At 34.4% G+C, this 11,085-nt stretch overlaps 1 protein-coding gene across 1 annotated transcript; it reads right to left on the bottom strand.

The window, feature by feature from the left end:
* Positions 1-1,915: 1,915 nt before the first annotated feature.
* Positions 1,916-10,830, bottom strand: LOC120282877 (zinc finger protein VAR3, chloroplastic-like). The gene is made up of 7 exons (XM_039289711.1): positions 10,429-10,830; positions 8,472-8,589; positions 7,845-8,206; positions 3,135-3,251; positions 2,779-2,895; positions 2,578-2,676; positions 1,916-2,384 (listed from the first exon to the last, which is right to left on the bottom strand). The coding sequence occupies exons 1-7, from the start codon at positions 10,770-10,772 to the stop codon at positions 2,261-2,263; spliced, it is 1,281 nt and encodes a 426-aa protein (XP_039145645.1). The 5' UTR covers positions 10,773-10,830; the 3' UTR covers positions 1,916-2,260.
* Positions 10,831-11,085: the final 255 nt, after the last annotated feature.

The following is an 11,085-nucleotide window of genomic DNA, read 5'->3' on the forward strand; positions in this document are numbered from 1 at the left end:
ACCCACCATCATTAAAATTCTCTACCTATATAGATGCAGGTTATTAGTTCGAAGTAAACACATGTTGATTATTTGTATGGCCAATGAAATCAGAATTTTAACATTCAATTGCAATCAATCCATAATCACAAGCATGGAATTATATTACATCATATAATCTTCACAGACCATCAACAGATAAGAGAGGATACATAGCATTAACCTCTAAAAGAAACTTTTAACATTCAGTTTCAAACCATACTCACAAGTTTCAAACCATGCCATTAAATCCATCATGTAATCTTCACAAGTTCTAAATAGGTCATATATATATATATATATAAAATAAACACACAGATGAGAGAGCAAACATGAAATAGTAAATAAATAAACATATAAGATCATGACATTAACCTTTTTCTCGCTATAAAAAAAAACCTAAACTGGAGGCGCACAACTTGATTCTTTCTACACTCGATGAAACCCTAATTTTAAGATTAACCTATTCCCTAAAATGCACCTAACAAAAAAATGCAGGAATGACATCAAAATAAGGCTTACAATACTCTGGCCTTTTGTCATTCGCATGTCTTATGTGCCAAGACCCATCCATGGTGTACAATCTTCACTGAAGTTTACTCTTGCCCTTGCCCATAGCTAGAAAATCTTATTGTGGTGAGATGATATTCTCTCCTCCCGCTCCTTTGGTCGAATGATGCTGCTGATGATCGCGAGATGATATTCTCCTCTCTCTCTCTCTCTCTCTCTCTCACACACACACACACTCGATCGGGTGGAGCTTTTTTGTTGTAATGTCTTGCTCGCTTCCTCCTTCCATCTTGCCTTGCTCGCTACCCCGCCGCTGCTGATGTGTATTTCCACATAACCTTGGTGACGTGTCCAAGCTAGCGTGGCTTAAATGTCTATAATTTAATGGATGATGTGTAATTCCGGTAGCCATCTCAGCAAAAATTCATCAGAATCTCATGGGTGACCTCCCGGTGAAAGAAAATCAATGTAGGATGATTGAAAAGAAACAAATTGAAATTCAGTGAGCAAAGTAAAAAAACAGCCATAGTACGATGGCCTACTAAAATTTTTACCCTATTATTATATATTCTCTACTTTTCTTTCGTTCTCCGGCCAAACAAGATGTATCAAATAATTCTCCCCCTTTTTTCACACTAAAATTTAATTATTCAAACAAAATTTCAACATTTCTTTAACCTTTTTTTTTTTCTTTCCTTTATTTTCTTTTCCCATACTTTCCCTATTCCTTGTGAGTATCTTGAGTGGGTACTATACTATGGTCAATTTTCACTTTGAATATCAAACTTCAATTTGTATCATTTCGGTTATCTAACTTCAATTTAATTTCACCAAGCAGGTACTAAAAGGTTTTTGAGAGAAATTTAATGATGATGCTACTAGAACTGCCTTGTCAGCAACAATTCATGGCGTCATCTACTGATGCGTACATACCACATCATCAATAATGTCATTGTAGTCACCTATTTATGCAATTCAATGATGTTATCATGTACATAGTATGTGGTAACATGGACATTATTGATAACGTGGCATACACACATCAATAGATGACATCGTCAATTACTACTAACAAGGCAATTCTATCAACAACTTTATCAAATTCCTCCCAGAAACTTCTTGATATCCGTCCAGTGAAATCAAATTGAAGTTGGATAACTGAAATGATATAAATTAAAGTTCGGTGCTAAAGTGCAATTTGAACATAGTATAATACCTACTCAAAATATTTACCCATTACTTGTGAATAACTCAAAAGTGACATATAAAATTAAATTCTAAATATTGAATTTAACAATTAAATTTAAGTAATTATATCATTACAATTATATTTTATATCATATTTTATTATTAATAAATATTATAATATATTTTCAGCACCGCCACAGAACAAATCAAATCAGTTAAACCTTTGATCCTAACCACTAGAATACTCAAAGTCTCGCTGGGTTTCACAGTCAATACCCGAGTCAAGTCTCAATATTGTAGACTACAAGAAGCAAAATGCTCATTGAAGAAGCGAATGCCTGTGGGCAGCATATATAACAAATGGCCCTGGCAACCTTTTAACTTAAATAGCCACACAATTAATTCTTCCCAAATGCTTGCCAAAATCTTTTTAATGAAACTTTTCTCTTCTCGCGAAATGCTGAGGTTGTCATAACGACGCTGATGCCTTTCCTCTCGGTGTGCCCATTACTCATTTCCTGGAATTGCCAAGTATATCAGAATCTTAATCCTCAGTGATATTGTTGGGTCGCCTCCATAAATGGCCTACGGAGTTGAGATCATCTTTTGGTCGATCACGGTTGCACTTCAAACAAACGTCATTTCTTCGGAAGTTTATGAAATCACATCTGAACAAGCAATTCAACGTTTGTATGAGTACTTCTATTGAATAAGCAATACGTGTTAGATATGATCACTCACATTTGTATATGGTGTTATATAAGAGTGGGACCAAGTATTTTGACAACTACTAATACAAGATGTTAAATAGTTTTATTATACTAAAGCTAACAAGAAATGGAAAAAAAAAAAAAATCTTACGATGGGCATTCCCACTCCCCTGGTTGAAGTTCCCTCTTTGGTCGCTGCCCTTGACAACGAAAGCACTTCTTGTTACGCGAGAAGTTCATAAATTTACACCTTTGATAATAAGGATTGTCATTAGCAGATGCCATTTGCAAATTGCATAACTTACTAGAATCAGCAAAGCAAGTAACAAAAAGTGAAAGAAAGGATTATTACTCTGGACAAGTCCAGTCACCTAGCTTCATTTCCACCCTACTCTGGTTTGCTTTCTTCGGTCCATCTTCTTTGCACTGTAAACAGCGAACATTCCGTGCAAAATTTAAGTAGTTGCAGCTGCAATATATAAACAAGCATCAGACAGTTATATGTTCAGAAGTTTACTTTCAAAAATAAACATCGCTGAGCCAAGAAACATAGTTATAACTTGATTAGCGAGAGATACATGTATTCTAGGGTCTCGCATCACATGCAAACATATATATATATATATATAACCAAACAGATCATCATTTCTAAACCAAACCACGAAGCCATACTTATAAACAACAAGAGTGAAAGAAAGGAAAACTTACGCTGGACAAGTCCAGTCACCCAGCTTCATTCCCACCCTACCCTCGTTTGCACTCTTTGGCCCATCTTCTTTGCACTGCAGGCAACGTATGTTTCGTGCAAAGTTTAAAAAGTTGCAGCTGCAATATATAAACCAGTAACAGATAGTTATACATTCAAAGTTTTCATTTCAAAAAAACATTGCTGAGCAAGTACATGTCACTATAACTTGCCAATCCTTTTTTTAGATGCATAATACCTATATTGATGCAGACTACGGTATCACATGTATAGTAAAAGTAATATAACCAAAACGAGTTCACTTTACAAAAATAAGCCAATACCATACATAACCACCACTTGATATGAATAAAATATAACAGCTCTCACTTTTTACAGGAAATTTCAAATGCTTGGCATAAAATTGCTTTGCAGAATGAGAAAATTTCCATTAAATTAAAAGCAGACTATAGATCATTCCTTCTTTCATGACCCTTCAGCTCAAATATAAGTCCTGACAAACATAAGAAATTAATTCCCCAGACTAGCACAAAGAAATCAGAAGAAAAAGGGACGCCACAAGAAACAATGAATAGTATCTGACCAGAATTCAATATTGAAGTTCCAAGAAACAATGAAACATTGTAGAAGTGAAAGTCTATAAAACTTATTTGAGTCATTAATAGATACTGCAATGCTCAATCTTTCATCAGATAGTGACTTCAAATCAATCCAATATGTGACACCAAAAAGGTTTACTCATGGAGAATAAAAAACTTTACAAACTATGCAATTACTTGAGCACCCCGCAATTACATAACTATGTCTGCTTATGAACTCATAAGCAAAACAAATCGTATGCTACTAATACGATTTCTATTTATGCTTCTTATCCTTTATCAAAAGTGTTTGCCATGTCTATCAATTACTTAACTGATTTTCTTATGTCTTCCATCTATACCTTTTGTTTCTTTGTAAAAATACTATTCTGTAAGGGAAATCTTTTCTAAAACTCTTCAAACAAGAGCCTTCAGTTCATGGTTCTTATAAATACAATGGCTTCATTAACATGTGCTAAAATAAATTTTGTTAAATTGTTGCGTATGGAATGCTTCTCGCTTGGTTGAATGGGACCCATTTAGACATTACTTATTCGTTCAGGTTTTTCCTTTACCAAACCATTAACCTTTTGTTGTAATTTATATCAGTTGCAATCAGAAACACATTAGTTTGTGTAGAAGTTTGAGTTAATTCTCTTGATGAGCTTCATTCCAAAATTCTTCTCTCATCACATTGAGAATTCCTCAAAGAGACGACGGAGAGGATAAACCTGTACAATTTGCTAGTCCTAGAATTAAATTTAATCACAAAAATCCTTTTAACAACAGTTCTAACCATGGTTGTGGAGCCCGGATTAAACTCGCAGAATTCCAACAATACTTATGATTGGAAAAGCTTTGCAAATTGCAATCAAATATTATGAGCTACTCCAGATAGGGGGGGAAAAGGAGTTTAGACTATTTGCAGTTCCTCAATTGGGTAGAGCAATACACTACACATGTAATAAATCAGTTGGTGGGGACAAAATCTGATAGATGTAACCGTATAAATGAATCAGAAATTCCATCAGCCACTTCCCCACTTCATCTAGCAAGCATGGCTCCATGTTGCTCTTCTAAGACCCAGTTTTCATGGTTTAGCCAGCTCCCATTTTATTTAACCCTACTACGGCAATCACTTTTGCTCTATTTCCTTTGGCTTGTGCAAAGGTTTCTTACACTAAAATATGATAAATCAGATCATAATGTTATCATATATTATCATAGAAAAGGGATAAAAGATAGTTTCACCATAAATTGACTCATAGGCAAAGTCACTAAAAAATCAAGATGATGCCTAACTTCTTGTGTGGATGAAATTTCTCATCCTGGGGTCAGCCATGCTAAAACTCATCAGGGATGATGATTAACTGAGCCTAATTTGGATCCAATTTTCCATGGTGGTTCTGTGATAAGCAGACAAATAATATTCAGCAAAGAAACCTTGGTGGAATATATATACATATGATATATATTACTAAAGTGGATGAACGGCATTCATTAAAATAGAAAAATGTTCAACAGTCCTAGGATGGGTAATATAGCCTGAATTGGTTAAATTACACGTAGAAAACCTCAGAATGACCACCCAATTAACATTTAAAACATAAGTCCTTTAAATAGGTCCTGCAACTGTTATTAGAAGTTTCTTCTTCCATTCAAGTTAAATTAAAGATGCAAAAGATTATATTCAAGAACAAATAAGATCAACTTGAACAAAGAGCAAACTCCTGGCGCAGCAGATGTGACAGCTTAAATTGGAGAAGTGCAGTAACTAGGTGTTTTTTACCTTCCATTTTTCTCATAAATATAACAATGATGGAGTTAATGCAGTGTAATAGATAGGGAGTTATCTTAAGAAACAATAACTGCACTAAACTTGAACATACAATTAATCACCTCATCATAATTGCCAAAACAAATAACTACAAATTGCAATGTTAAGTTTTCAATGAGTTTTCACTGAAATTACTCTCTTTTACAATTAACAAAAAAGCAAATCAGCATTATTTATTTATTTATTTTAATTTTTTTTGTGGGCCAAACACATTTTTTATACTTAATCCATGATTTTTGATTCATTTAAGACCATTCTGTCTTGACAATAGAAGGGTCACATACTGAGGTTCTTATACTGTAACTGTCTTAATAAAATAAGATGAGATTGTGCTTCCAAATGTGATAGTATACAGTTAGCCCTGACCTACTAGTTAGCAAGAGATTTTAGAGCTGAACTTCATAAAGCAAATAGAAAAACGTGTGTGGAATTGGAAAGACAAGCGTTTGGAGTCAATCCAGTACCAAGCAATCATTCAAGTTGATCTGATTTGTTTTTGAATATAAAATTGAATCAAAGAGTAAACCCATGGCACATCAACTCTTTACATAAAAAGGAAACATAGTAATCCTCCTAATTACTGGAAGGAGGATTTTATTTCTTGATTTAGTTAGGTCTTTTCCTTCTTTAGTGAGTTTTGCCAAATTAAGGTTGATCATGCTCTCCAAATAAGATGCAACCAGATCTTAAATAGTGATATCGATACTATTCCTAATTATCCATCGCATTGTTTGGTAACACCAAAATTCGTAAATTGAAATGTTCAGGTCAAAATCAGTCTTCCTATTGAGACAAACATGGATCTCAACCGACAAATCAAGAAAAAGAACTATCAGTGGGGATCCACGAGATCCTGTTCCTCCTCTCCTAGAGCTGGTCATTCCTCCACTCGCCTGAATGCCATGCCCACACTTAAACCAGGGACAAGCCTAATTTCCCTCTCACTGTTTTCGTGAAAGGAAAGCTCCCAGACACTGAGGTCGGTCCGCGAACATTGGGCTCAAGAAAACACTCCTATGCGTAAATCAGGCAAGAAATAATCTTAGGAGAAAGACAGGGCTAGGGACATGAGGAGAGAAGGTTTCAAGATCCATGGGGGTGGAACTATCCAGTGAGTGCTCCTTTTATTGAATCGTCTTTTAAAATCTCCCTACAGACTTAGCCTTCGTTCATTTGGTGATTCAATTTTCCCCTTTAGATGGCCAAATGCGCTTAGCCACCTTTGACTAGGCGAGCTTCTACTACCCTTGGAGATTCATCTTCTCTATTAGATGGTTGGAAAGGCTTTACCGCCACTGAAGACTCTCCTCCATTAGATGACTAGATACCCAAATCAGGGTTGTCACATGTACATCATACTAAGTGTATGAGGGTTTGATTATGCAATGTGCTTAGGTATTTTTCCACTATATCATAAAACAATTAAATTCTTCTATCATTTTTCATTTATGATATTCAATGCAAGTTAATTCATATTGTAAAATCAAGTTGATATAATGACAATATAGCCAAAGCAAAGCAAAGTTCTCAGCCTATGCAACAGTATGAATAAACTGCATCCAAAGAAGATTATGAAAGCAAATAGTCAGGTAAAGTAAACACAACCTAAGAAACTATTAAATATTGAAAACCAAAAACAGTTCGAAACACCCCAAGATTATCCGACCAACTATCTTTTACAAGAGTAAATTATTTAAATAAATATATTTATTAATTGATTTTTACAAATTATTAATATTAATAAGCATCTATTATTAATATTAAAAAACAAATCTTTCAACTTTAAAATATTTAATTTTATTAGCATAAATTAAGTTAGAGTTTAGTCAAATCTAGATCTAAAGCAATTTAAAAAATATTACCTTAAACCCAAACTTTTAATCCACAATGAAACACCTCCTGTTTCATGATAGTGCATGGATGAAAGAAAAAGAGAAACTAAGCTGATCAAGCCAGCAGCAATGTACTGTCAGAATGGTTAATGTAGCAGCACTCCAAAAAGGATTATTACACATTAAAAAGATTCAAAATCTCAATGTCCTGCCAGAATGGTTCCTTAACAAAAATTCCATACAAGCTTAAATTAGCATAAGTGAACACCAAGACAATTTATATCCTCTGATGCATGTTCTAAGGTAATCCTTCAAACTCAAAGACAATTCAGAACAAACAAGTCAAAATATATTGGGCAAACAACAGGAAACAAAAGTTATGCTAACAATTCTATTAAATGATTTAGTTCAGAAAGGTAAGCAAAGTATGCTGTATGTATAACATCTACTGTTTAATAAACTTACTTGGGACACAACCAATCTCCTTTCTTCATTTCATTGTTTTGAGCTCCCACAAGCTTAGTATTGATGTTCCAAGATGATTCTTTGGGAGTAGCTGGATCCTTTCGAGTAGAGGGCAATATTGCAGGTCTTGGAAGAGAAGGATCTGGGATTGTGTCACTTAGTTTGAAAAGCTCCAAAAGCAAGTTGCGAGCAGACTGTTCAACCTTATTTTCAGATGGTTTCTCCCTTCCAGAAACGGCAATTGGGTTTGCTGCATAGCTCAATAATATACGCACGACATCTACAGTTCGTGCAGCTTCATCTTCTTTGGAAATTATATAGGCTCTATCACAGGATCCTCTTAAGCTACATGCACTACATACCTGCAGGTACAAAATAGAATCACTAATCTAGCTAGGTCATGATTTAGAATAGATGATATATGGCCTTTTAATTGATTTACAATATATGGCCTAATTGATGAAACAAGAAGTTTCCACGCTATGCACATAGCATTTCCCCATAGAATATGAAAATGTATATGCAATCAAAATGTTCTTAAAAAGCAATATATAAGTGTTTCCATTCAAAAAGTACAAAAGTTTAAAATAATTAAATAAATTAACTGCATAACGTCAGCATACTTACATCTCCTTCATCAATCCTTAGATGTGCTCTCAATCTTTTTGCTGAATTAACAGTTTTGCGAAATAAATTAGGGCATCCAAATTCAACAATAGTGTTTATATCTTCTTTGGAAAGAGACCTGGGAAGTAGAAGCAAATACCTATCAGAGAATTAACAAGAATGATTATACCCAGAAAGACAAAATTGTGAACATTCACTCTTCAGTTGAGATAAATGAAAAAAATGTGACATATAAGATTGTCAAAGTGAATCTAATTTCATACAAAGGCTGGTTTTTGTTGTCCAGTTTGTAACTGAAAATTCAGCAATCAATAAATGAACCGCTACTAAGATAATCTTTTCTTTAATATTTCTGCTAATTATAGTGACAGAGCTTCTAAGTACCTAAGTCTAACTATATTACTCTGCCAATAAAAATCAACTCCAAATCAATCTGCTGAAGCTACAACCATAAATAGAATAGAAGAGATTTATGCATTTATCAATTCTTCAATTATCTATCACTGTGGGCATTTAGTAAGTAGGATCATATCATTCTTGAGAAGAACAGCCTCCATCTGATTAGTGTCAGTAGATTGAACAAAACAACCTCTACTTGGCAACATGACAATAATCCCCCACATCTATCTGACGAGTGTCTCAGAACTGATGATAATATATTACCAAGCAGCCAAAGAATAATAATATCAAATGCAAATGTACCCTATGCCACAGAAAACAAAATTGTTTAAGGTTAGGTTTTATCATATAAACCTTTAAACAATGAAAAAGCTGTCCGAGCGTGTGTACTTTGGCTTGTATGCCCATGGTAGCTTAACAAAACAGTAAAGCAGACCCACTTAAAGCGATATCACTTGCCAAGGAAAATTTCCAGTTGATTGTTGAGGGTAAATTAAGCCAAGACAGTCCTTATGGGAATAATAGTGTTGTAGTTTTAAATTGTTTGCACTTTCAAAGGAAAAAAGAGTATTGATCAGTGTGTAATTAGATGTTATTCTCAAGATAAGAATAGTTATACCAAGAGAAATCACATCGAGACAAATATAAAAATTTTTGGCTCAAGAAAGGGATGCTAATTTGATACAATAAAGTTGCCAAAGAAAGGAGATATAATATGATCAAAGAACTAGGTAAGGTCGATTGTATCTTCTAGTCAATTGGATATATGCAACGAAAGTGAATCATTTCACAGAAAATGATTAAGTGAGGAGAAAAGAAAGATTATAGCAACTATGAAAGCTTAAGAACCAAATGGTTTCTAATATTGTTTTTTAGGACCTTTTGCAATATCATAAATATGCGTTAAAGACAAATTATTGATCACTGAATGGAGATGAAGCAAATTATCACAACAGAGGTGCCAAAGGCAATGCAGATATCATTAGATGGAGATGCAAGCACAATGAGATCTTCTATGAAAGTCCCTCCATTGATTCCAATCTTATAAAACCCTTTATTGACTCCAATCTTATGGAGGCCTGAAAATCTGGTTGACTAAAAGTTTCCAGAAGAGTGCATGTCATCTCAAATGTCAAAACTTTTACATTCATGGGATTTAAAAAACAAGAACTTTTGCCCTTGCTTTGCTAAAAAAAAAAAAAATAAATTACGCTACAGTAGCAATTATAAAACTTTGAATGAAGATTTTCACGAATACAAAATTACACCATTTTCTTCATTACATATACACAACAACGAAACCAGTCATTATGCTCCAACCAAATAATTCTAATTATGCAGATTGGTAGATGTTAGATGATCCAATAGCTCAACTAAAATTTATCTCATGATGAATATCATTTGGAAAGGTCTAGTTATCAACATGAAAATTAAAAAAGGGACCAAGAACCTAAATATTAACAAGGATTATTATAAACAAAAATTTCACTTGCCATACACGAGTGGAAAGCATAAGAAATTCATGTTTCATGATTGCAAATAAGAGAGAGGCAATTACTTAAAAATATCAAAGCGCTCGCGAGCGAAACTGAGACAAGCAGCCTTCACATGATGCAATTCCATTGAAGCTTCATCCGATGCAGCAGCAACACCGTCTTCTCCCTCACCTGCAGGAAGCGTCTTGTCGAAGTATCCCTTGGACTTCAGCTTATCAAGAAAGCGCTCCCATTCAGGCCATGGATGAGGAGCAATGCCAGAGCCTTCAAGGGCAACTACGGAGCTGGTGGCGTAGAAATGGGGAGGGGCTTTGGATGGAAATCCAAGTCTGAAGATGGAAGAAGGGCGCAAGCGGAGAGGATGGCAGAGGAATGAGCTGAAGCACGATAGCCTTAACGCGGCCATGGAGGCGAAGAGAGCGACAAGGACGAGACAGTGGTGAGCCGGTGATAGCAAGGGTTTAGCAATGGGTAAATTATTTATAGCTCTTTGAGATATTTTTATTCTGACCAATTAATCCCTCATTTTATATATATATATATATATATAGGAATTGCTTCAAAGATAAAAATAAAAAAACTTTACCATCAGGTCAAAAACACCTTTGATTTTTCTAAATCTTTTGAAAATTTCTCTTTTTTCTAAATATTACTTTTAAGTCCAATGATTAAATAACCTCAGTTTTACTATTCTTACATCATGTTCAATTTTTAGTTTT

The sequence above is a fragment of the Dioscorea cayenensis genome, chromosome 18, assembly GCF_009730915.1.
Source record: "Dioscorea cayenensis subsp. rotundata cultivar TDr96_F1 chromosome 18, TDr96_F1_v2_PseudoChromosome.rev07_lg8_w22 25.fasta, whole genome shotgun sequence".
In the NCBI taxonomy this organism is placed as follows: Eukaryota; Viridiplantae; Streptophyta; class Magnoliopsida; order Dioscoreales; family Dioscoreaceae; genus Dioscorea; species Dioscorea cayenensis.

What these genes read in the sequence shown, in the direction of transcription:
- LOC120282877 (XM_039289711.1), bottom strand. Translation starts at nt 10,772, where the DNA reads ATGGCCGCGTTAAGGCTATCGTGCTTCAGCTCATTCCTCTGCCATCCT. An exon ending in GGAGATTGGTTGTGTCCCAA is followed by an intron (nt 3,252 to 7,844) that starts GTAAGTTTATTA and finishes TATATATTGCAG; the next exon opens with CTGCAACTTTTTAAACTTTG. An exon ending in GGTGACTGGACTTGTCCAGA is followed by an intron (nt 2,677 to 2,778) that starts GTAATAATCCTT and finishes TTATTATCAAAG; the next exon opens with GTGTAAATTTATGAACTTCT.